A 26,595-nucleotide genomic window follows, 5' to 3' on the forward strand; every position below is an offset into this window, starting at 1 on the left:
CCTTTTTGCTCCAAATCTTATTCTTGCTCCTTTTCTCCCTGTAGTTCAGAGGCACTGAGTGGAAGCAGAGAGATTTTCTTTTGCAGGGAATGTTACCACCAACTCTAAGCTGAGCACACTGCTATCGGCATCAGAGGCAGCAACCCCATGCAGAATTCTCCCCACCCCCATCGGCTTTGTAGGAACTTGTTCTCTTAGGAGAGGGAGACTTTCATGTACATGTTTTCACATTAGAATTTAGTGTTTCCTTCGGGAGGGAGATTAATTTTTTAATCCCTTTGGGCGCCACTTGAAATTCTTTGAAAAACTTTCTACATGCTCAATTCCAGGGCATTTATGTAATTTACTGTACTTGTTTGTTCGCACACACAGTCCCGTTAATCCTGAGCTCATTCTGAGCTCTGCTGAACTGTTTGGCTTAGAACCTCTTCCTCGGAAAGAAAAACTGGGCCTGAGCAAAGCTTTATGCTCATGACCAGGAGGAAAAACACTTCTGATTGGCATTATGTGCAGATACTCAAGTGAAAATGTAGTTCTAATATACTTATACTTGAAGGAGAGGGTCATGAGGATGTTCATTTTTGGCATTGTATAGAACAAGAGAAGAGAGTTGTTCTGGAATCAAACTAGGCTCAATACCCTGCTCCTGAGAAAGAATGCGATGAATTTTATTCAGATATGCAGAACTCTAGCCCGTCTGAAATCTAGCTGTATGACATTTACTCCATGGGAAGAGGTGTGCATTGTTAGAATGCAGATCTGTGCATGTGAGTGCTTGTTTTAGACTGTATTAAACACTGCACATCTAGATTTTATTTAATAGGGAATCTGAGGGTTAAGTGGTGCTATGGTGGTTTGCTTCTTTGACATCTCCAGTCTTTCTTTGTTGAGTAAGAATCTTTCTTCCTCCTTGGTATACTTTAAAAGAGAAGGAACCTAGACATACACCTCACAGTTTAGCCTCCTCAATGGATGGATGCTTACAGAAGATTTCATCTGGGAGAGATGTCATGTTAATTAAATGGGTCCAATATAGCAAGTTGGGGGTGGAGGGTGTGGAGGGATCATTAGCTTGATTCAGAATGTGAGCTGATAAAATCAGTCCTTTAAGTGAGAGATTGTAGGAGTCCTGTATCTGAACACTGTGATTGTTGAGATTGTCATATATTGCTTAGAAGTGGTCCATTATTTTGTCAGATGATTGACAAAATTGTTGACAGACTAGCCTAAATTTCTTTATAGGCAACAATGATAAAATGACATAAATCAATACTTTATTAAAATTCTGTGAGCCTTATTGAGACAAGTAGTAAAACAAACACACATGCTGACACGGTTGTATGGGAGTCAGCTTAAAAGTAATAGGGCCTGATAATCATGAGAGTTAGAAAGTTAAGACTGCCATCTGCTGATTTATTCTTTTAAATCAGTTTGCTACCCATTAAAGGTGTGTGCAGATTTGTGTTTGTCACTGATAATTCAGTTTGACTGACAGTAGGCTGTATGTACGATTACTTGCTGGCTCTCAACTTGCAGAAAATCACTCAGCAGTGTCCTCAAAGTAGGCTTAAGATCAGCAGCAAGCATGCAAACACATACATAACTTCCCCTTGGCTGGGTGATTTAAAGGATATAGTATGTTTATTGTTAGCATCTTTAAAAGATGTATGCAAAAAATGTATTTTAGCGATTTCGATAATCTGTGTGCTTTAGAAAGTTGAGCCCTATGAATAGCTACAGATGTTGAGTTGTTTATATATTTTCTCTTTTGCAGCCAGCCTGGAAAATTTAACTTTCTAAGAACAATGATTTCCTTTGTTTTAGGAGAAATCTTTTGAAATGTCTTAAGTTTGACATATATTAGCAAATAGGCTAACAATGGGCTGTTTTTGCTTGTAGAAGATACCCATTAAATGTTACTTAAAACTGCATTTTTCTTTGCAGTTTTGGCTTTCTTTTATTTATTTATTTATTTATTTTGGCGGTATGCGGGCCTCTCACTGTTGCGGCCTCGCCCTTTGCGGAGCACAGGCTCCGGACGCGCAGGCTCAGCGGCCATGGCTCACGGGCCCAGCCGCTCCGCGGCATATGGGATCTTCCCAGACCAGGGCACGAACCCGTGTCCCCTGCATCAGCAGGCAGACTCCCAACCACTGCGCCACCAGGGAAGCCCTTGGCTTTCTTTTAAATAAATGAGTACTGAATTCTGGGTTTCTGTAAAGAGAAAATGATGGGAGTTGGTTTTCTGTATTAGCCAAGCCACTGTATGCTATTATGCAGGTAGCATCATTTGTGGCAAAATCTGGGTCTACTTAACAGGACGCTTTGCAGAGCTTTTCCAAGCATACAACATTGGCTTCTCTAACGCGTCTGTGTACGTTAGTATGTTGTTGGTTGTAAAGGGAGGTAATCTGGTTTCCCTGCTATTGGCAGTGTTCTGGGAGTAGACAAGATCCATGGGTTCCATTCTTTCCTCATACTTTTTGGGAGGTGTTAGATAACCAGGCTTTAAAGGAGGCGTGCTTAAGAAAAGGATTTATAGCCTCAAGAAGTATAACATTGTTTTGACATGAATAATTATTATATACATATGCATAGTTTTTAGGATAAGCCACTTTTCCCATTTTAATAAAAACCCTAAAATGTTTGATGGGTAAATAATATGGGGAAAACCACCTTGTTGGGCTTGTGTATTCACGTCTAGTACATCTATACCGCTAACGATTCTCTCTGTTTACCTAGGTCTGATACCACAACTTATAGGGGTTGCTCCAGAAAAGGCCATTAAACTGACTGTAAGTTTCTTTCTCATTGAATTTATGTCCTTTGTTTAGATTATCATTAAGCCAAAAGTGAAAACGGATGCTGGTAAGATTAGCACACTATCAAGGCACTTGTACAATTTTAAACTTATTTGTAGTCATTTGCTAATTTTAAATTTTATATGAGACAAATATTTTGCTGATTTGGGAAAACCAGTAACGTACTACTAAAGGTAATGATTGGGAATTCTGGTTAATTGATGTTGTCTTTCTAATTAGGTCAATGATTTTGTCCGGGACAAATTTACCAGGAGAGATGGCTCCATTCCACTTTTAGCAGAAGTCCTTGCTGGAGGTTGTGTAAGTATTAATACTGATGATTTCTCACGGCAAATATGTTCCTTAGGATTTTTGCACACTGGATATACTATCTGAGTGACATGCCCCCTGAACTCAAGGGACTCTAAGCAGATTTTCTCAGTGATAATAAGGAATCATTTTTTAAATTTCATTGCATAATCTCACTAGTTTTGAGGCAGAATAGAGGTAGTATTTTTGTAGAGGTAGTATTCTTAGAAGCTCCTAAAACATTACCTTCTACACTTTTTAGAGTTCTAATTCTGTTTCTTTTTAAATACCACAGAAAACAGAGTAGTGGGTAGAGTTACCCTATATTTATATTGACTGGAACTTTAAAATAAGTGTGAGGTGACTGATTAATTGGACCCTTGTATTTTAGGTGTAGGATTGAGTAAGCCATTGTGGTATAATTATAATTTTCCTCCTTTTAGGGACCAGAGCAAACAGCCATAACTATGTTGAAGCTATTGACAATTCTGAACTTTAAAGAGATTCTGTCTTTAAAGTGTGAGCATGACATTGGATTTAGACCAATTCTCAAATCTAAGTTTTCAGCTCAACTCATCTTATTTGTGGTGTTCCTTTCACATTTGGTAGTACATGATTTTTTTAAAGATTTATTTAGTCCATTTTGTCCCTGAAACCCTTAATGGCTTCCAGTTGACTTGGCTGACAGTCTTGGCTAAACCCTCCTCAGTTGCTTGTGGAACCTGAGGTGATGAGGTCAGTGACCTTTGCAGCTTTTAATTCAGAGAAGATTCCCTGAGGGTCAGAGAGAGAGGGTGCTCTGGATTCTCCTTCATGATATTTGTCAGCCTGGCACATACCTGGGTCCTCATCTTTCTGCAACCAAAGTTCTTATGGAAGAGGTAGCTTGGCGCACTCCCTTTGTGTGAGTGTGCGTGCGTGCGCGCGTGTGTACTTACGTGCATTTGCCGCTATACCTGCACACATGCCCAAGTGCATTCTCAGGGAGAAAACTCATGTCTTTGGCTAACTTTTTTCATGTAGGACAAATAATGGACATAGACTAAGACCTTTGCTTAGTTCTTACTGTTGTTTCTCCTCTTTACCCCAATTAGTTGCTGTAAGTGTTTCTCTTCTAATGAAAGAACCATTGCGTATCATAAATATTCTTTTTCTCAGTGGTTTTAGTTTTAATTTGGTTAAGAAATTTCCTAACTCAGCTTTGCTGCAACACTGTGTACATTTGTCAGAAATCTTCCAAGTCATGCTCTCTGTGTTCCATGTAACTAATTATTTGTTTCCATTTGTAATATCCAGAGGTTTTTGCCCATGAACCTGACTTGTTCCTTTGTCTGACATGTGACCTAAGTGGTTAAATTATAATCAGGTATTTGGTTCCTTTGTTCTTCCTAGGTATTGACCCTGTTTCTATTTTTGAACTTTGGGAATTTCTCTTGAAGTCTGGGGTGCCTCGAGGGTTGTGCTGACAGTCTGAATCTCTTCCTTAAGAGATTTATTTCTGGACGCTTTGACTCATTTCTGGGCGCTTTGATGGATTGTCTAGCTGGAAATTGACAGTGTGAAAAATAGTCAGGTTGGGCTATAGGAGGATGATTAGGTTGTATGCACTTCTTCACCACAAACACTTTCTGCTTCCCTGTTTCCTCTACATCTCTTCATTTCAGGGAGGAAAGAAAATGTATAATTATTGAGTTTCTACTGATGAATTCGATCACACTACAGTATAAATGACTGTTAAAGCACAATCTGCTACTTCTTCCAAAAGTCTATATATTTCAACAGAGAATAACCTTAAACAAAAAGGACGAGTCTCTGCTGATAGAATATCAGGCACTGTGGAATATAGGAATACTCTTTTTGCTGAATGAAACATGGTAAGCAGCCACCAGATAAACACTAGGAAGAGTGGCTGCCCGTGAGGCTAATCAGGAGAACCCAACCCTCAGGATCCTGGGTATGGGTGGTGATAGAATGTGGAGTGTCCTGTGGGTGTTTGGCTGAATGCTGTCAGTGCCACCAAGTGAGAGGAGTGCAGCTGTTCTTCCAAACATCACTCAATTTTAAAGATGTATTGGGTTGGCCAAAAAGTCCGTTCGGTTTTTAAGTAAAAATAAAAGATACGTTTTTCATTTTCACCAAGAACTTTATTGAACAACGAATTCACCCTTTTGTTCCACTACCTTCTGCCATTTTTCAGGCAACTTCATGGTTCCATCTTCGCAAAACTTTTTATCTTTTTGAGCAAAGAACTGTTCCAGGTGCCTTTTACAGTCTTACAGAGAATTGAAATTTTTTCCATTAAGAGAATTTTATAAAGACCTAAATAAATGGAAATCTGAAGGTGCAATGTCTGGTGAATACGGCAGATGAATCAGAACTTCCTAGCCAAGCTGTACCAGTTTTTGCCTGGTCATCAGAGAAACATATGGTCTTGCATTATCCTGTTGGAAGATTATGCCTTTTCTGTTGACTAATTCTAGATGCTTTTTGTCGAGTGCTGCTTTCAGTTGGTCTAATTGGGAGCAGTATTTGTTGGAATTAATCGTTTGGTTTTCCAGAAGGAGCTCATAATAGAGGACTCCCTTCCAATCCCACCATATACACAACATCACCTTCTTTGGATGAAGACTGGCCTTTGGTGTGACTGGTGGGTTCATTTCGCTTGCCCCACCATCTCTTGCATTCCACATTATTGTATAGTATCCACTTTTCATCACCCATCACAATTTGTGTTAAAAACGAACGTTTTTATTACATTTAAGTAGAGAACTGCATGCGGAAATACGGTCAAGAAGGTGTTTTCGCTTAACTTACGTGGAACCCAAACATCAAAGCGATTAACATAACCAAGCTGGTGCAAATGATTCTCAGCGCTTGATTTGGTTATTTTTAGTATGTCGGCTATCTCCTGCATGGCATAACGTTGATTGTTCTCAGTGTCTCGGTTTGATCTCTATCCGCTTCAACTGCTCAACCCGACCATGGAGCATCGTCCAGAGAGAAATCTCCAGCACGAAACTTTGCAAACCACTTTTGACACGTTCAATCAGTCACAGTACCTTCTCCATACACTGCACAAATCTTTTTTTGCATTTCGGTTACGTTTTTACCTTTCTTGAAATAACAAATAAAGCATAATAGGCCGAAAATGTTGCTTTTCTTTCTTCCATCTTCAATATTAAAATGCCTACACAAAAATTCACCAATTTTGACAAGTCTTTTTTTAAATGCATGCTGATATGACAGCTGTCACATACAGTCTAACAAAATTATTTTGAATGAAGTTAAAGGCAACTAAGTGCTACTAGAGCCATCTTACGGAGAAAACTGAACAAGCCTTTTTGCCAGCCCAATACCTAATGTGTTGACCTAATGCAGATTAATTCAGAAGAAATGGCTCAAACTGAGCAGTTAGTATTGACTTTACAGCTTTTTTTTCCATAGCAGAAGAATCAGCTAGGACTACGGTCTTGAGTTCCCTACATATGGGAGGGAAATTCTACTGCTCTGAAAATGACTGTGCCGTCCTTTAGGAAAAATGATGTACACTAACTAGATCATTGAGGTGACCAAGAAATGAAAATATCCAGTCCTTAAGCATTATGTGTTTTTTTGTTGTTTGTTTTATTTTGTGATCTGTTTTTAAAAGTATGTGATATTAGATATATGCAAAAGAGAACGCATTATATAAACGAAAAGTTATAATAAAATGAGCATCCATGAGCCTACCACTCCACTCAACTACAGTATTACTATTATCATTGATGCTGGGTTTTGCTTTTACTGTAGCTCTAATCTGCTAGAATGCTAATGAGCATGTAGGGACTTTTCTTACTGGGCTGAACATTTTATAGGCATTCTGTCATTATTATTCCCAATTGGAGTTGAAGAAACTAAAACCTGAGAGACATCTAGCACTTAGTGAATGGCAAAGGTGAGAGTCAAACCACTTTTGTCTCCAAATCTCTATTAACTCATATTTGGTATGTTTTCATTCATTCTTTCTTCCATTTATTCATTCTCATCCAACAAGCTGTCAAGGCTGAGAAGGATTTAGAGTTTCTTCCTGTGCAAGGAACTAGACTTAGGAAATGTTTATATCTCATAGAAATAGGGTAGTTCTGACCATTCTCACCAGATAAAACCTAATCTTATATCTAAACATATTCCACTGTGGTAATTTGAAAGTAGAATTCCTTATCGTGATTTGCTTCATTTCTGCATGTCACCAAAGAAAATACGTGCTTATGATTATAATTCATTGTAATAATAGCTACCGTTTCTTGAGCCTCTTGCACTGGACTGAACACTTTATAGGCATTATCTCATTATTCCCAGCTAGAGTCGAAGAAACTAAAAGCTCAGTGAAATCAAGCACTTAGTAAATGGAAAAATTGAGATTCAAACCACTTCTGTCTCTAATCTATATTCTTTCATACTTGGTTTATGTTTCCATTCGTTCAGTCTTTCATTCATTCTCTCATTCATCGAATGCTTGCTATGTTTCAGGAAAAAATTTTAAAATAACAGCTTTATTGAGATAGAGTTCACATATCATACAATTCCCCACACTTAAAGTGTACAATTCAGCAGTTTTGAGTATATTCACAGAGCTGTGCAACTATCACCATAGTCAATTTTAGAACATTCTCATCCCCAAAAGAAACCTAGTACCCTTTAGCTATTGCCTTCCAATTTTCCCGCCCTCTCCCCATCAAGTCTTAGGCTACTACTCGTAAACTTTCTGTCCTTATAGATTCACCATTTCTGGACATTTCATATAAATGGAATCAAGCAATATATGGCCTTTTGTGTCTGGCTTCTTTCACTTAGTGTAACGTTTCAAGGTTTATTCATGTTGTAGTATGTATCAGTATTTCAGACCTTTTTTATTGCTGAATAATATTTCATTATACCGATAATACCACATTTTTTTTACCCATTCATCAGTTGTTGAACACGTGGATTGTTTCCACCTTTTGGCTATTATGAATAATGCTGCTATGAACATTCATGTAAGAAGTTTTGTGGACATATGTTTTCATTTCTCTTGTGTTTATAACTAGGAGTGGAATTGGTGGGTCCTATGGTAACCCTAACTAGTATTTTGAGGAACTGCCAGATTGTTTTCCAAAGTGGCTGCACCATTTTACAATCCTACCAGCAATGTATGGGGGTTCTGATTTCTCCACATTCTTGCCAATACTTATTATTATCTGTCTTTTTGTTATAGCCATCCTAGTGGTATGAAATGGTATCTTACTGTGATCTAATGACTGACAGTGCTGAGCATCTTTTCATGAATGTACTGGCATTTGTTTATGTTTGGAGAACAATCTATTCAGAATATTTGCCCATGTTTTAGCTGGGTTGTTCGTTTTTTATTATTGAATTGTAAGAGTTCTATATGTATTTAGGGTATTCTGTATACACACAAGAGTTCTGTATATATTTAGTGTACCCTACCAGATACGTGATTTGCAAATATTTTTCACTTTCTTGACTGTGTCCTTTGAAGAACTGGACTTTGATTTTAGTGAAGTCCAACTTATCTATATTTTCTCTTGTTGCTTGTGCTTTTTGTGTCATATTTAAGAAGTCATTGCCTAATCCAAGATCATGAAGATTTATACCTCTATTTTCTTCTGAGGGTTTTATAGTTTTAGATCTTACATTTAGGTCTTTGATCTTTCACACAAATTTTTAACCTTAATTTTTTCCGGTGTTTTGCTTTGAGCAGAGATATTACCAAATGAAAGTTTTATTTTTCATTGTCAACATTTCGGTATATTTCCTCCTAATGCGTTTATAGACGTGCTTTTGTGCATGTACAGACATACACACACACACACACACACACACACACACACACACACACACACACGCATGCACGCACATTATATATATATTTTAACATCTTTATTGGAGTATAGTTGCTTTACAAGGTTGTGTTAGTTTCTGCTGTATAACAAAGTGAATCAGCTATACGTATACATATATCCCCAAATCCCCTCCCTCTTGCGTCTCCCTCCCACTCTCCCTATCCCACCCCTCTAGGTGGTCACAAAACACCGAGCTGATCTCCCTGTGCTATGCAGCTGCTTCCCACTAGCTATCTGTTTTACATTTGGTAGTGTATATATGTCAGTGCTACTCTCTCACTTTGTCCCAGTTTACCCTTCCCCCTCCCTGTGTCCTCAAGTCCATTTTCTGCATCTGTGTCTTTATTCCTGTCCTGCCTCTACGTTCTTCAGAACCTTTTTTTTTAGATTCCATATATATGCGTTAGCATACGGTATTTGTTTTTCTCTTTCTGACTTAACTTCACTCTGTACGACAGACTCTAGGTCCATCCACCTCACTACAAATAACTCAATTTCGTTTCTTTTTATGGCCAAGTAATATTCCGTTGTATACGTGTGCCACATCTTCCTTATCCATTCTTCTGTCGATGGACACTTAGGATGCTTCCATGTCCTGGCTATTGTAAATGGTGCTGCAATGAACATTGTGGTACATGTCTCTTTTTGAATTATGGTTTTCTTAGGGTATATACCCAGTAGTGGGATTGCTGGGTCATATGGTAGTTCTATTTTTAGTTTTCTTCTTTTTTTTTTTTTTTTTTACGCGGGCCTCTCTCTGCTGTGGCCTCCCCCACTGCGGAGCACAGGCTCCAGACGCACAGGCCCAGCGGCCACAGCTCACGGGCCCAGCCGCTGCACGGCACGTGGGATCCTCCCGGACCGGGGCACGAACCCGTGTCCCCTGCATCAGCAGGCAGACTCTCAACCACTGTGCCACCAGGGAAGCCCCTATTTTTAGTTTTCTAAGGAACCTTCCTACTGTCCTCCATAGTGGCTGTATCAATTTACATTCCCACCAACAGTGCAAGAGGGTTCCCTTTTCTCCACACCCTCTCCAGCATTTATTGTTTGTAGATTTTTTGATGATGGCCATTCTGACTGGTGTGAGGTGATACCTCATTGTGGTTTTGATTTGCATTTCTCTAATGATTAGTGATGTTGAGCAACCTTTCATGCGTTCGTTGGCAACCTGTATGTCTTCTTTGGAGGAATGTCTATTTAGATCTTCTGCCCATTTTTGGATTGGGTTGTTTGTTTTTTTGATATTGAGCTGCGTGAGCTGCTTGTAAATTTTGGAGATTAATCCTTTGTCAGTTGCTTGGTTTGCAAATATTTTCTCCCATTCTGAGGGTTGTCTTTTCGTCTCATTTATAGTTTCGTTTGCTGTGCAAAAGCTTTTAAGTTTCATTAGGTCCCATTTGTTTATTTTTGCTTTTAATTTCCATTTCTCTAGGAGGTGGGTCAAAAAGGATCTTGCTGTGATTTATGTCATAGAGTGTTCTGCCTATGTTTTCCTCTAAGAGTTTGATAGTGTCCGGCCTTACATTTAGGTCTCTAATCCATTTTGAGTTTATTCTTGTGTATGGTGTTAGGAAATGTTCTAATTTCATTCTTTTACATGGAGCTGTCCAGTTTTCCCGGCACCACTTAGTGAAGAGGCTGTCTTTTCTCCATTGTATATTCTTTCCTCCTTTATCATAGATAAGGTGACCATATGATGCACATTCTTTTTTAAACCAGATGGAAGTTTTGTTGGCTCTGACTTCCTGATTAGAAATGCAAGCAGCTCTCACTTTCTAAGGGCAGCAGAAAATCACAGTGGAGCTTCTCACTTTGGAAATAGATATAACCTTTGGGAACAGAATTATAAACAGAGTGTGCGTTTTCGAATTTTAAATCTTCATTGGGAACATTAACCAAACGTCTTTTATATCTATATTAAAATCTTCTCAAAAAAGACTTAATAGTTCAGAATTTATGATCTAGATGTGATACGTTTTTTTTTGTTGTCGTATCTATAACTCGAACTTTAGATTAAATTTCTCCCCCCTTCTTTAGGTGGGGATGAGATAAGAGCGTATGCATATGGATACAGTTACTCAGTAAATATCTGTTATGGATGCTTATGAGTAATGTATATGTAACAGTAGGTTTCAAATAATTTTTCTCATGGTTCTCACAGGTAAGCCGTTCTTGTCAGGCCATATGTTTTCATTTTTCTCTTAGAAAGTCTCCCTTTATATATGTATAAATGTATACATATATGTTACACATACAGATATTACATGTCCATATCAGACATAAATATAATTGAGTGTTTAGGGCTTGCCTAGTGGCGCAGTGGTTAAGAATCCACCTGCCAATGCAGGGGACACGGGTTTGAGTCCTGGTCCGGGAAGATCCCACATGCTGTGGAGCAACTAAGCCCGTGCGCCACAACTACTGAGCCTGTGCTCTAGAGCCAATGAGCTGCATCTACTGAAGCCCATGTGCTCTAGAGCCCGTGCTCCGCAACAAGAGAAGCCACCGCCATGAGAAGCCCGTGCACCGTAACGAAGAGTAACCCCTGCTCGCCGCAACTAGAGAAAGCCCGCGGGTAGCAACGAAGACCCAACACAGCCAAAAATAATAAATTAAAATAAATAAATTTATTAAATAAATAAATATATAGATAAAATTGAGTGTTTAATTATGGTATCTGTTGTGTGCAGGAATAATATCAATACTTCGTTGTCAACTTAGAATTTTTCCAATTACCTTAACATGCACTATTACCACCTCCTATAAAATGGGTAGATGAGAAACAGAAGGTCAGACAGGCTAACTCTCACCCCAAATCACACAGCTAATATATGCTGCAGTTTTCATGTACACCCAAATATTTTGATTTTAAAGAAAAGACCAACTCCTTTTGTTCTATGATGCTGTCTTAGGGAATCAAATCAAGGCCTTCTCCATGTGTCAAAGTAAATCTAGATGAGACCATTCAACTTTGTAGTGGCTTTTCTTTCTTTTTTTAAAATATTACATAGATATATATCATAGAAATTTAGCATATATCTGAATATATATACATATATATGTTATTTAGGTATAATTAATGTATTAAAAAAACTTAGCTGTCAGCTTAATGAGTTTTAACAATTGTATACATCCATGAAATCACCATTCAAGAGTGAGATAAAGAACATTTCACTCCAGAAAATTAATTCATGCCTCTTTCCAGTCAGTCATTCCTCCCCTCCCCCAGGCAGCCACCATTCTGATTTCTGTCAACAGTTTTGTTCCTTCTTGGATTTCATATCAACAACTCGCACGAAATGCATTCTTTTATGGTCGGCCTCTTTTGCTTAACAGAGTGTTTTCAACAGTCATCCTTGTTATTGTGTGGGTATCAGTATTGGGTTTTTTGTTTGTTTTTGATTTTACTGAGTATTATTCCATGGTATGAATTAGCTACAATTTGCTTGTCCATTCTTCTATTGATGGACATTTGGGTTGTTTCCAGTTTTTATCTATTATAAATAAGGTTGTTATAAACATTCTTGTACAAATATTTTTGTCAACATATGTTTTCAGTTTTCTTGGGTGACTAAGAGTAGACTAGGGTAGATGTATGTTCAGTTTAAAAGAAACTGCCTGTTGGTTCTTTGAAGTGGGTGGACCATTTTACAGTCTCCTCAGCAGTGTACAAATATTCCAGTTACTCCACATCCTCAACAATGTTTGATATTTTTAGTCTTTTTGTTTTAGTCATTCTGCTTGGTGTGAAGTGATATCTTGCTGTGGTTTTAATTTGCATTTCCCTGATGACTAAAGATATTGAGCATCCTTTCATGTGTTTATTGGCTTTTTACATCTTTTTCAGTGAAGTATCTGTTCCAGTCTTCTGCCTATTTTTATTAGGTTATTCATATTTTGTTATTGATTTGTAGGAGTTCTTTATAAATCATGGATACAGTCCTTTGTCAGGTGTATGTGTTATGAATATTTTTCCCAGGCTGTGACTTGCCTATTAATTATCTAAATAGTCTCTGTGTTGGTTTTATAAAAGAAAAAGATGATATAGAGTTTTTTAGACACATTCATAAACCTAAGTGGGAAAAAATTTAATGTCTTTCTGAGTCAGCAAAGCAGGAAGTTCAAAAGTCTAAAGGGACTGACCTACATGTATTTTCTAATCATCTCTCTGGTTTTTATGTTGTTAAACTTAGCCAGAGCACTTACCTGACTGATCACATTACCTCTTTCAGGGAGTAGATACTTCTGAATGGATAAGTCATAAAACTCAAAATGTATTTATTGCTCAACAAAGGACTGATGTAACCCCATTATGCTGCAGGTGTTTTCAATCTGTGTAACGCTCTCACCTTAGGTTAGTGCACAAGAACTCTGTGAGGTTGTTGGAATCTCTGTTGTCATATTAGGAAACCAAGGAATGGAAGGGTTATGACCTATCTAAAGTTACAAAGTTAACGACCATATAGGTCAACAGCCTTCCAAACCTGGAATCTTTCTACTCTTCTGTCTTTGGCCTATATGTGCACATGGGCACACACACACACACCCATACCCATGCCCGTATAGGTGCAGCAAGAGGTCCACTTGTTAGTTGGAGCATTTACTAATCCTGGGAGCCACAATTGGTAGCTAGCCAGCTCCCTAAGCCATGTCTTTCTTGGCAAGCTGAGCTTGCACATCTCTTTAAAGAGCTGTTTCGAAATAGTTTCTCCCACTCCCATCCCCAGGAACCAGTGTGGTCTTAACTTTATGCTTGCATACTTACATGAACACACATACATATGCACACACATTAAACGTCCATATATATTTATGTTATAGTTGCGTATCATCATGCTTTAACCTGAAATTTTATTTATCTTGGTGTCTATTATTTCAGATCACTAGCTTTAATTGGTTAGATTTTTTTGATGTTCATATATATGTATGTTGGTAAGCCTTTTAAAAGTTTTGGATCCACAGATAACAAGTGCTAACTAGTTTTTAAAAATTCATTTAAAGTGTATGAATTACCAAGTTTACCATGGGGAAGAATGTGAGAGAGAGGACCTAGTCTGTAAAAAGAGCCATTGTTTCTAAGGCCAGTTCTGTTTCTTATTTGTGGTGCTCGTGGCGGGGGTTGTTTTTTGTTTTTGAATAGTTAATACATTCATATGATTCAGAATTTAAAAGATATAACAGCATATGCTTTGCAAATTCTTTCTCCTAGCTATTTATTTCTCCTTCCAGGGGAGCAACCAATGTTTTCATCTCTAAAGCTATTCTGGTTTTGATAAACTTAGGTAAATTTTGATATATTTGTAACCAATGGGTACCTAATACTTTATGTTCTGTTTATGTCACTTGGCATGATTTATTACCTAATCTTATTGCCTTATTAAGAGCATATAATTATTTCTACTTAACTGTTTACTTATGGGCTTTTAAAATTTTTTTTCTGTTTAATTTTATTGCTTTTTAAAATAGCAAACGTTAGCATATTTGTAAAAATACAGGTACTTTTAAAATTGAAAATTATATTTTTATTTCACAATTTAGCATTTCTGAAATTCTGTATATTAAGTGATTATATTTACTGTAAGTAGTGTTTTTTCCCCTGTGGAAAGCTGTTATTAAATTCATGATATCACTTAATAATCAGTAGCATCTTAATATAGAGGAAAAATGATATTTTCCTGGTGTTTGTTTCTCAGAGGGGAAAAAGTTAAGGATGTGATAACATCATAATCCTCATTCTTTGTCACTACATTTCTTATCAGAGTGATTGAATTAATTGCAAATCTTATTCCCCCTGCCCCCTGTTCCCAGTTTAATATGTGTGACAGTGGTTAACCTCAGCGTTTAAAAGAGGACAATCTGAGGGGCTTCCCTGGTGGCGCAGTGGTTGAGAGTCCGCCTGCTGATTTAGGGGACACAGGTTCGTGCCCCGGTCCGGGAAGATCCCACATGCCACGGAGCGGCTGGGCCCGTGAGCAACGGCTGCTGAGCCTGCGCGTCTGGAGCCTGTGCTCCGCAACGGAGGCCCACACACCACCACAAAAAAAAAAAAAAAAGGACAATCTGTATTTGCCTTGTATGTTTTCCTTCAAGTGTTATAAAATATCCAAAGTTTTAGACAAATTAGATAGCAATCTTTATTACTCAGTGTTTCTGTATTACTGAAGTCAGGTTCAGCTGCTCGCCTCTTGAAAGCCAGTACTTGAGAGGCAAGTGTTGGTTGGAAAAGGAAAGTTTGCTTTAGGAGCCCGGCAGTCTGGGCAGAAGGCGGACTCGTGTCCAAAAACCAACTTCAAAGGTTCTGCTCAACCGTGAAAGTTCTTAAAGGGTGAATCATTTGGGGAGGGGGGTCAGAGTCTTCCTTATCTTCCACTGTGTACCTTTCTTCTGATTGGTTGGTGGTGAGATAACCAGGCAGTGTTCCAGGAATCCTGTGCTCAACCTGAAGTTACCGTCCTCCACCTGGGTAGGGGGCTTAGTTCCTGCAGAATAACTCAAAGGTATTTTGTTATGTATATTCCTTGCGGAGGCACCAGGACCCCGCCCCATGGCTGCAGTATTGTTTCTTGATTGCTCCTGCTTTGTTTCTGTGTTCCCTCCCTTCCCTGAAAAGCAACTGTTTGAATCTGCCCTTTGGAACTATGGGAAGGTCAAGGAGGCTGAATGAAGCCTATTTCCTACAAACTAGAAACGGGGGACCCAGAAAGGATTTTTACCTAGGAGTGCCCCATGGGGTCTTGTTCCATTTCATCTGGAATAATATTTGTCTACATATTCCCAGGTCTATCATAAAGTTCTTAAAAATGATTATTAATTTTTAAAGCATATACAGACTATGAAATTGGTAGAAATTTTCTCCTTCAGTCATAGTAGAGTACATACATAGGTGTGAAACAAACTCACGGTGTGTGCCTTGATCATAGTGTCATTGTTTCATTGTTTACACACTCATTTGTCATATTTCATATATATATATATATATATATATGTTTAGTTTTGTGGTTGTTTCCAGTGCGTTGCTGGGACTTAGTATATGTGCTGGGTAACAGATCTTCAAAGCGTGCAGTGGTTAATGTGTTTGTGTGTCCTTCTTTTAGTTGTGTACTGTTCTAATTGAAAGCCTATTACATGTACCCGTGGAAAGAAATTTGAAGAGTTGTTAAAGAAATACAAACCTCAGTAACCTGGCAGTTATTTCCAGAAGGGTCTGTGAGAGAGCGAGGAGGAGGGAGCTGTGGCTGGGGGGAGCGCTAGTTGGAGTATTCCTGCTCTGCAGGATGTTATAATTTACTAATGGTTAAAAACATGAAAGAACCTTGTATTTATTTAAACATAACGTCCATGTTTAATGAGTAGCGCCCAGGGGTTGACATCATCTGGTGGTGGCAAATTTGGGGGATTATAATAAAAATTGGTTCTTTTTTTAATTTAATCTGCTTTAGTTTAGAACATAAAGCGCATTTCCCCAAAGATAGCCTTTGCAACAATTATTTAAACAAGAGATTTCAGGGAAGTAGTAAACTTTTTCGATTGGTTTGGTCTTTAATGCTAGCTACGGGGAGCAATTACTTGGATTATCATTTTGACATAATTTTTCACCCAGCAATCCTTTTGAAAGTATTGTTTGCTTCGATTGAAACATTGAACTACTTCCTCCTGCCCGCAGTGCCCTAGATTAAAAGAGAGAGAAACACAGGCAAACCAACATGTAAAATTGGGTCAGTCGTCATTCAGGGGCCTGTGTGCCAGTGGTCTGGATTGTGTAGAGTTGGGAGTCGCAGGAAGTCCACAGAGAGACAGCAAATTGCTGCACCCTCTGTGCTTGGTGGACAAAAAGAGCATTAGGGCCCTGAGGAATCCTCACAAAGAGGAAAGGAATCTTGTGTCACTGTTGGCAGTTGTGGATGTTGATAGGAATAAGGGATCAGGATTGGAACAAGAGTATTTAGTTGGTTTATAGCCCCTGGCCAGTTAGGAGAATGGGCTGGGACTTGTTGCTCCCCCTTGGAAAAGGTCTGGGAGGGCTGTGGGTTTTAGAAAAAATGAACGGGAGTGTGAGTGAAGGTAGAGTACTGAGGTGGCATTGAATGTTGCTGGTGAGTATTTTTTGTTTTATAACTTATTTTAATTTTTACTTTTTTTTTTTTTTTTTTGGCGGTACGCGGGCCCCTCACTGTTGTGGCCTCTCCCGTTGCGGAGCACAGGCGCCGGATGCACAGGCTCAGCGGCCATGGCTCACGGGCCCAGCCGCTCTGCGGTATGTGGGATCTTCCCGGACCAGGGCACGAACCCACGTCCCCTGAATCAGCAGGCGGAGTCTCAACCACTGCGCCACCAGGGAAGCCCCATTGTTTTAATTTTTATAAATTTATTTTATTTATTTTTGGCTGTGTTGGGTTTTCATTGCCACACACGGGCTTCCTCTAGTTGCGGTGAGCACGGGCTGCTCTTCGTTGTGGTGCACAGGCTTCTCATTGCGGTGGTTTCTCTTGTTGCGGAGCACGAGCTTTAGGCGCACAGGCTTTAGTAGTTGTGGCACGCAGGCTCAGTAGTTGTGGCTCGTGGGCTCTAGAGCGCAGGCTCAGTAGTTGTGGCGCATGGGCTCAGTTGCTCCACGGCATGTAGGATCTTCCTGGACCAGGGCTCGAACCCGTGTCCCCTGCATTGGCAGGTGGATTCTTAACCACTCCGCCACCAGGGAAGCCCCTGCTTGTGAGTTCTATGGGTGTTGTTTGTAGTCCACCCATACCTGTGGAATTAGAATCACCAGTGAGGTACCCGTTTCCTGTTTCACATGTGACATGCTATTACAGTGAAGTTATGATTATATAATGTATTATGATTATACGAATGTGGTTCTGATTATATAATGTAAACAGCTACACTTGAGATGAAGATGTGATTTTTTTCACTTCATGAATGGAGATGTATATATATATTTTTAAATTTTTATTTATTTTTATATATCCATATGTACACACATACACATAAACACTTTTTTTCTTTCTCACAGAAACCAAAAAAGGAGTTGGTAGCAGTTTTGTTAAACATTTCCCCCCCACCACTAGTTAACAGATTTCAGGTGCAAATACACTTTCATTAGCCAAATTCAAATATCTCTGTCAGTCACCCACCACTAGAGAGTGTGGAGTGTGGCTTTGATTTGCCCCCTCGTTTTCATGGTAACTAGATGTTCCATTTTCCAGCTCTGTCTTTGAACAGTGTTTCTGGTTTGGTCTTGAAATGATACTGCAATTGTCCTTCCAAATTATCTTCTTTTGTGTGGGTGTAGTTGTAGATCTGTCTCAGAGTTTTGTTCAGGATAGTACATTTTAGAATTTGAACTAGAGGAGACTTACCCCTTTGACTTAAGCCACCTCCGTGGGGCAGAAACACCTCTGTGTTAATTGCTCTGCAATCCAGTGAAGCAGAAGCAGGTGGTTGAGCTAAGGAGAATGCTTGCTAAGAAGAGGAAAGAAACTGTTGTAGATCCGAATTTTAGCTCCAGCATGGTAAAAGATACCAGTCAATCTTCTACCATCTTTTCCCTTTCGTTGGCTCTCGTGCTGCCACATCTGGCTTCACTTTTGTTTTCCAAATGAGTTTATTAGTTTTGCCATTTTGCATATGGCTGGGTTAACCCTGGAAAGACTGCTCTGGGAAACACTCTTGACATTTCAAATAGAAACAAAGCTTGAGACAGAGTTTCGGGCCATCCCTGTGAGCCCCTCCAGCATAGGCCAAAGCATCAGACTCTCATTCCCCCGTGAAGAGGGAAGCGTAAAGTGGTACAATGTGGAGGCATCTCCGGATTTTTCTTGCCTGTACTTCCGGTGGGGCTGATTTGGAAATCTGCTCTATCTCTCCTTTCTTGCCTGCAGGCTGGTGGCTCTCAGGTCATCTTTACTAACCCTCTGGAGATAGTCAAGATTCGCCTGCAGGTAGCTGGAGAGATCACCACAGGACCCAGGGTCAGTGCCCTGAATGTGCTCCGGGACCTGGGACTCTTTGGTCTGTATAAGGTGAGTAGATTCCCTTGGGTTATCTCAGTAGAGAGGTTGCAATGTACTCAATAGAAATGTGAAAAAATGTGGAACCAGACTTCTCCCCCGCCAAATGGAAAAGGAATCTTGTCCAGCAGGGTGGTCCCTGGAGTAGAAAATCAAACAAAAAGGAAAAACCAGGACACTTCTATTAGAGGCATTGGGATATACAAACACGCTCTCCTGTTGTCATCTTCAGGCCTTTATGAAGCTGCCAGCAGGGAGGCCAGCCCTGCAGACCAGCTGGCTGCAGGCTCACAGCCTTTTATTTGATGGTGGGTTTGGGAAGTTTCTTTGGTGTTCTTTTGGGGCTGGTTTAGGACTTCAAAATAGTCTTACGTTTATTTTGAGTCTGAGTTATCTCTATTGTTATCTTCCCAGTAGGAGCTTCTCTTTGTCTTAATAATTTGACCACAGTGAAACAGTAGTAGAGTTTGGTAGGATTCAGGTCTTTAAGAAGTTAAGTGGTGGGATTTGTCAATAATGAATTCCATTTAAAAACACAAAACCAAACCAAACCAGGGTGTACTGTACTTTAGCAAAACGCCAGTCAACAGATTCCTTCCCCACAGGTGTACTTACTCCCATCATTACACATCAGATGTAATGGAGCAGAAGCTATTATTTTTCTTAAACAAGGAAGAATATTTCTTTCTATTCTTTTGCCTGGTATAAAGGGGGTATACGTAAATTTAGCTTTTATAGACAACTGTGTTTCCACAGCATCTGATTTATTTATAGATCCACCACAGTAGAAATGTGTAAATTGGCTTCTGTAGCTACAAATTGGAAATTAGAAATTCTCTAGATTAGAATCACACAGCTACAAGGCTCTTAGGAGACCAGTAAACCAATGATGCCTATCCTGAGAGAGTTTTGTACATATTCCCTCCCCTCTGCCCCCAGCTTCCATCCTTTTTGGAATTCCCTTTGAGAGCTGATTTGATTAAAGTTGTTTCTCTCTGTATCATCTTTCAGAGAGTCCCAGGAATTTTTTTTTTTTAATGTTTGAGTTTGTCTTTTAAAAACAGAGCCATCGGGGAAACAAGTACCAAAGATGGAGTTTTTGCCTGGCTAGCTAAAGCCTGGGGAGTAGAATAGTGGGGTTGAGGAAGGTGTTCATTGCGACCTCAGTCACTGAGACAAGCTGTACCTGGCTGGATTTCTACTCCCAGGGAAATTTCCTGCTAAAATATTTTGTCTGGGTTTCCTCCGTCCTCTGCTATTTAGGACATGGGGAATGAGGAGGGAAGATTGGTGGTTTCTTTTTCCCCTTCCCTAAAATAGTCACTTTCCTTTTCCACTGCTCCTGTCCATAGCTTCTTACCTGGTACTTCAGGGACTCAAAGCTGAGGTGGGTTGAATTGGTAATTTGTTAGTTTTGGGGGCTGCCTTTGCTGGTTGCTTTGAAATCAAGCTATTAATTTTGGGTTTCTAAGTCTGTTCCCACCCACACGCCCTCCCCCTGGCACTCACCAAAGCCAAACAGAACAAGCAGCCTAGAGATTTGAGCATTGAATTTTTATTAACCTTAAAATCTGAATCTATACTGGAAATGCCAGAAAATGCTTAGTTGTCAGAATACCATCATTACCCAGTTAACTAACTCTAGGACTCCTGGGTCCACCAGTGTTTCTCAAACTTTGAGCCGTGTCTCTCTACTTCCCTGTGCCCGGCTGGTTCTCCCATTTCCCTTCCACATCAGTCCCAAAGCTGTTTGAGGGACATCTCAGGCTTGTCACCCTGGATCCCTGGTGGGCATTCACACCTTGTTTACACAACTGTTTTGCACTGTTTCCTCACTGTGTGACAGGGTGCCAAAGCGTGCTTCCTCCGAGACATTCCCTTCTCTGCAATCTATTTTCCTGTTTATGCTCACTGCAAACTACTTCTGGCTGATGAACACGGACACGTGGGAGGTATATATCTCCTTACAGCTGGAGCCATGGCAGGTAACTACAATATTTTTTTTAAACCAAAAGAGTCCCCGCCTCCCCCTGCATTCTCTTTAAGAAGTACAGAATCTGTATGTGCTTTCCCCCTTTATTTCTGGAAAGGTTATTGTTTGTATCTGACTTAGTTTAAATATGATCCCTTTTTCTCCTTTGCGAGGTGTGCTGTAATTCTGATGAGAGTTAATTTCATTTGCATAATGTGGATAAACAGCTTAATGCAGCTTAGCAACTTAGAGCCAAATTAGCTCTGCCCATCTCAATTGGCTTTCATCAGTAACGTGTTCCTTAGCCTCCTCTACCCCTGAAACCTTGGGTGCAGCCAGCTAAGCATTAAGGTGGAAAAATTCTTCATCAAACCAGTTGCTTTGTTGTACCTCATCCTGACGCACAGGTCTAAGCATGCTCTCACTTTCTAATTCTGTATATTGGAATCAACACGATTTGGCTCAAAATCGAGTTTGCTTCAGGAAGCTGTTCCTGTTCCTTCTGCCATCGTCCTCATCAGACCAAAGTGAGCCGTACTTCCCCAGCACACACCTTGCACTCCGTTGGCGTCTCTTCTCTGTCGCTTAACACTTTTTGTCTTTTATTAATGGTTGTTTGCATAAGTTTTACCCCCTGTACTGGACCGGAAGCTCCTTGAGGGCAGGGGTTTCACTCTGTTCATCCTTGCCTTCCCTACGTGGCCAACATAGTAATAATAGGAGCTCAGTAAATGTTAACGGAACGAATGAAAATCCTCATCTGGTCTAAGATACCGGATTTAAGCACAGAAGAGATTCCATCTGAAAGAGGAGCCCAACAAGTGCAGGAAGGTACTAAGACACTTCCCCCTGATCTCATGCTCCAGCCTTCCTCTTGAGCTGTGAGGGAGCTGACTCGGGATAGAAGGGGAGGACCAGGCGTCCTTTGTTGCACCAGCCCTCGGATGTGACAGAAGAAGGAAAGGGCGCATGTTTGCTCCCCGTTACAGCTGGTCAGGGAGAGAAACGGGCAAGGTGAATGAGCACAAACCCAGGGCTGTCCCCAGGTGCTTAGGGTGGCTCTTACCACTTGGCTCCTGGCACTGCTGTGTGGCTCACTGGGCACCTTCTCCTCTGGTTTGCTGGCTAAGCACAGCAGGATAGCCTGAGCACTCCCTGGAGTGTGGTGTGTGGCAGGAGCCCTTGCTTCCAGGGGTGTCGGGTGGGCATGTTACTCTTCTCATCCACAATGATAGGGAATGACTTGTGATGATCAAGAAACTCTCCCAGGGAGCCTTGAGCCCTTATTTGGGACAGTCACTTGCAGTTATAATTTGAAAGCCAGTAAAGCTGCCTGCTCAGTCTTGGCACCGAGTGTTCATCCAGTTCCTTTTGGGTGTTCACCAAAGCCTCCCCATTTTAAGTGAGGGCCAGCAAATCTTCCCCCCAGTCTTTTCTCTCTGCTGTCCAGGCAGCAGCAAAGAACAGTCTTATCATGGGCAGGCGTTTTGCCAGTGGTTGACGGAACCAAGTAAACATTTTCATGGAACTGTCAGCACCAGCTTCTTGCCCACAGACATTCGATGTCAGTTTTCAGAATGAGAGATGAATTGTTCTAATTTTTACCTGTAAAGCTTTGCTGGCCGGCACTGAGAACATTCAGAATTCAGAACATTCCAAAGGCGGCAGTTTACCTAGTTCTGTCTGAACAATGTAGAGGGCTCTGCGGGGGGATGTTTGCCTCGTCTCTAACAGAACCCCCCCCAGAGTCACGGCCCCATCTGCCTAGTGAGCATTTGGTGATATTCAGGCCAAATTGAATTTCTTCCCCCTGAGGAAGATTATCTTGCTCCTTTGTTCCCTGTTTTGTTTTATAAGTGAAAGGTGTGGTTGTGAAATCCATCTCGTGTGTCCTGCTGCTGCTGAATCTTAACATGGCCCCGGGGAGCTGGGGCACAGGGGACGGATGACAAGGCCTTTTCATGATCAGTTCCCTTACGTTCCTTAACTGCCTGCCTGGCCTCCTCTGCTTCAGTTGTAATGACTTCTGTCATGTAAGCATGTCTGAAAGGGGCACAGTCAGCTCTCAAGTTAGCCCCTCAAACGGGTGAGTGGATATATGAGTGTTGATAGTCACCTTGCACAGTAAGGTGACAGGAATCAGCAAAAAACACTACAGCTTGGTATCAGATATATTTAGCAGCTCATTAAATTGGCATTATCCTCATTTTTTCTATTATATATGAAAATACTGTATCTTATTTAAGAAAAGAAAGGAGGTAAAATAATTGAAACCTAAAGAACACTTGGGGATTGTCCTAGTCATGTTGCTGCATTTTTTTCCTCTCACAGTTCTTCGGGATCATGCAATATAGAGTGATTTTCCTAATTCAGAAAGAAAAAAAAAGAGCTTTGCCCTGACCCCATTGAAGCAGCTAATAGGCTTATAGATCCTTTTTCCATTAGCACCCAGGTATCTATTTAAGAAGCTTCTAGTTAAAGCTGCTAATTGTATTGTTAGTTTTAGCAGTATGTCTCTCCTTTGTTAAGGCACTTTGGATGAATTAAATGTGCCTTTCTCCCGAAAGGTGTGCCTGCCGCTTCTCTGGTGACCCCTGCTGATGTCATCAAGACAAGACTGCAGGTGGCCGCCCGCGCTGGCCAAACGACCTACAGTGGTGTCATCGACTGTTTCAGGAAGATACTCCGGGAAGAAGGGCCCTCTGCGTTTTGGAAAGGGACCGCAGGTAGGGGCTGGGGCCATGTGGAAAGGCTGGCATTGGGGTCCTGGTCCCATTACTGGTTGTCTTTGCCGTAGTCATCCTGCTGCTAACTGCCCCAGTCTTTCTCTTTCAGCTCGAGTGTTTCGATCCTCTCCCCAGTTTGGTGTTACTTTGGTCACCTATGAACTTCTCCAGCGGTGGTTTTACATTGATTTTGGAGGCCTGTAAGTGCAGCTTTTCAACTCCCTTATAAAGAAAGCACCAAAACCCCAAACAGGTCTTTGTTCAGCCTACTAAGGCAGCTTTGGAACAGAAACTGACAGGACAGAGGATCCTGCAGGACCAACACATTTAAAACAGACAGTGGACTTGAGAAGCTTCAGTGTCGGAGGAGTAAGACCTTGGCAGGGTGACATCATACAAGTATTAAGCAGTTACTTGGGGAAAGTTTAGGGAGGCAGCAAATTAAAATGTAACATGAAGAACTGTCTTCTACGTGTAGGCAGATACTGAGCTTCATGGATTTAGCTCCTTATTTGGATTTTATTATATATGGCCTTTTCTCCAGAAGTAATATAAATTTGTATTAGTTACACTTTTGTAAACTTTCTAAGACTCAGTGAAGCCCTTTCACACCCCCAAGATTTCATTATTCACCATAATTTATTCTTAGATAGGTATAGACATTCTTAGAACTGATTTACTGCAAAAAAAAAAAAAATTCAAAGAGAGGTTATGCCCATGGACAAAATCACTGGTGACATTTAGGCCAGAAATTGGGCCTTTTGAAGCTTAGTACTTGAAGCTTGTGCTGTGGACAAGAGGAATCACTTGAATTTGCTGGCGAAGGTTTTACCCAAAGGAAGCAATTACCAGCTTTTCAGCAGAAGATCAAATTCTGTATCTGAGTCTTTTCCTCATAAACCTGTGAACCCCTTTCCTGCTCAGAAGCCAAGTAGGGAATTAGCTTTTGAACCAAGAAGTAGAGGGACTTAACACAAAGAAAGTAAGAACAGCAGTCTCACAATTCCAGGCTTTTCTATACTTTTACATCCTGGAAAAGTAAGAATTATATCTATTTCTCTTTAATTTTAGTAATAACCTTCGTGAGTCTCTTACCTTAAAAGTTAGCTTTTAAAATTATGTCAAAATAAAAGAAAGATGTAAATTTTCTATGATTAATTTATGCTTAGTGTAAAAAAATTGGGAAAACAAAAAGAGAAAAGAGAAAATCATCCGTATTCCTACTTCCCAGAGTGGTGATATTTGAGTGTATTTTTTCTGGTCTCTTTTCTGTGGATCTATATATGTATATGAAATTGAAGCCATTTCTCTTAATCAAATATGTGAATGTGTTGCTTTCAAAGTAGCTATAAATAATGACTAATGCAGCATAAATGACTAATGCAGCATAAATGACAAGGAACTCATTGGACAGACACTCTTCTTTGAGGCACGTGGGTCAGATTGAAAGTGTTCAGTAGTTTTCCGTCTTTATCAGTCTCGAGCCCACTAACCATTGGCTTTCCCTATCAACAGCAAACCCTCTGGCTCAGAACCAACACCTAAGTCGCGCATCGCAGACCTTCCTCCTGCCAATCCCGACCACATCGGCGGATACAGACTCGCCACAGCCACTTTTGCTGGCATCGAAAACAAGTTTGGCCTTTATCTCCCCAAATTTAAACCTCCTAGTGTTGCTGTGGCCCAGCCAAAGGTGGCGGCGGCAGCTCAGTGATGAGACAACCCTCGAGTGCGGCAAAACGGCGCCCTAGAGAGAGAGGCCTAGGAGAGCAGCCCCGTAACGCATCCAGTCAGCTGCATGGTGCTGACTGAGCTGAGGGGTCAAACTATTCTTTCTATATGACATATACATATATTTGTTTATAAACTAATCATTTGCCCAGGAAAAAAAAAATACAACGCAGTTTGAACCTTTAGTTTTATGTGTTGAAACGTTTTCTAAGCCTTGGCATGAGTTACTGTCCTAGACCGCTTCGCACAGCTTGCACTTACAGTGACTGTACATATTGTACATCTTTGTACAGAGACATCTTGGCACCTCATCCCGACAAATCACATTTATAGAATGTAATGCAGTTCTGAGTGGCTTGAAATGTACAGAATGTTTTGAAAGCGCTTTATTAAGAATTACACGAAAATAAATGTATTGAAATTAAATTCATTCTCTTATTGGTGACTTACGGAAATAAAGCATTCAGTATTGGATGTATTTAATTCCTAGCTTGTTTTCCCTTCTGGAATAAAAAGGTATTTGCTGATAAGAGGCATAATGAGACAAAGTGCTGAGACCATTGAAGAAGAGACCCTTTGGAACAGATGCATGCCAGTGGATGCCGGAGGACCAGGTTAATGACTTGTGTGTGTACTGATAGGTTTCTATTTATATTTCACGTGTGTATAGATTCTCCTCTGTTCATCAATCAAAAGGCATTTCCTAGACAGCTCCTCTCCTGCCAGTGTGCATATGGAAACAGGGATGTCTCCAGCATTACTGGCTTAGTTTTGCCTTCCTCTGACACAGCAAGGCAAGGGCCTAGCTTTCAAAAGAGTAAAGAATACTTTGGCAATTTTCCTTCATATGGATATGATTCCAATCAAAAATAAAATGCACACCAAAATGTATGCATGGAGTTGGATTTTCCTTCATAAAGGTACCGATAGTACTTTTTATTTTGATTCACTACCGATTCCCAATAACTAATGATCAGGTTTCCCTCTTTCCCACTTTTATAGGAAATCATTTGATTTGGAAAGGGCTGTGGTGGAGTGAGAGGAGTGCAGAAGAAAGAGAAAAGCTGTATCTCATAATTTGGTGGGGTCTAGGCTCTTCATTATGAATCCAAATACAAACTTATTCCAAAAGTCACTCACCAAAGGGTGTGATTGCTAATTTAG

General features: G+C 40.3%; 1 protein-coding gene across 3 annotated transcripts in view; it reads left to right on the forward strand.

Moving 5' to 3' along the window:
- The window catches only part of SLC25A12 (solute carrier family 25 member 12), a 173,946-nt gene extending 148,089 nt beyond the window's left edge, over nt 1-25,857 (forward strand). For all 3 annotated transcript variants that reach the window (XM_073807572.1, XM_004319548.4, XM_019922964.3), the window contains 7 exons: nt 2,743-2,795; nt 3,042-3,122; nt 18,874-19,014; nt 20,849-20,987; nt 23,542-23,700; nt 23,810-23,900; nt 25,216-25,857. In XM_073807572.1, coding sequence (XP_073663673.1) covers nt 2,743-2,795; nt 3,042-3,122; nt 18,874-19,014; nt 20,849-20,987; nt 23,542-23,700; nt 23,810-23,900; nt 25,216-25,414 — 863 coding nt within the window. In that variant the 3' untranslated portion in view covers nt 25,415-25,857. The remainder of the gene's footprint in view (nt 1-2,742; nt 2,796-3,041; nt 3,123-18,873; nt 19,015-20,848; nt 20,988-23,541; nt 23,701-23,809; nt 23,901-25,215) is intronic.
- Nucleotides 25,858-26,595: the final 738 nt, after the last annotated feature.

The sequence above is a fragment of the Tursiops truncatus genome, chromosome 7 (genome assembly GCF_011762595.2).
Source record: "Tursiops truncatus isolate mTurTru1 chromosome 7, mTurTru1.mat.Y, whole genome shotgun sequence".
Classification (NCBI taxonomy): Eukaryota; Metazoa; Chordata; class Mammalia; order Artiodactyla; family Delphinidae; genus Tursiops; species Tursiops truncatus.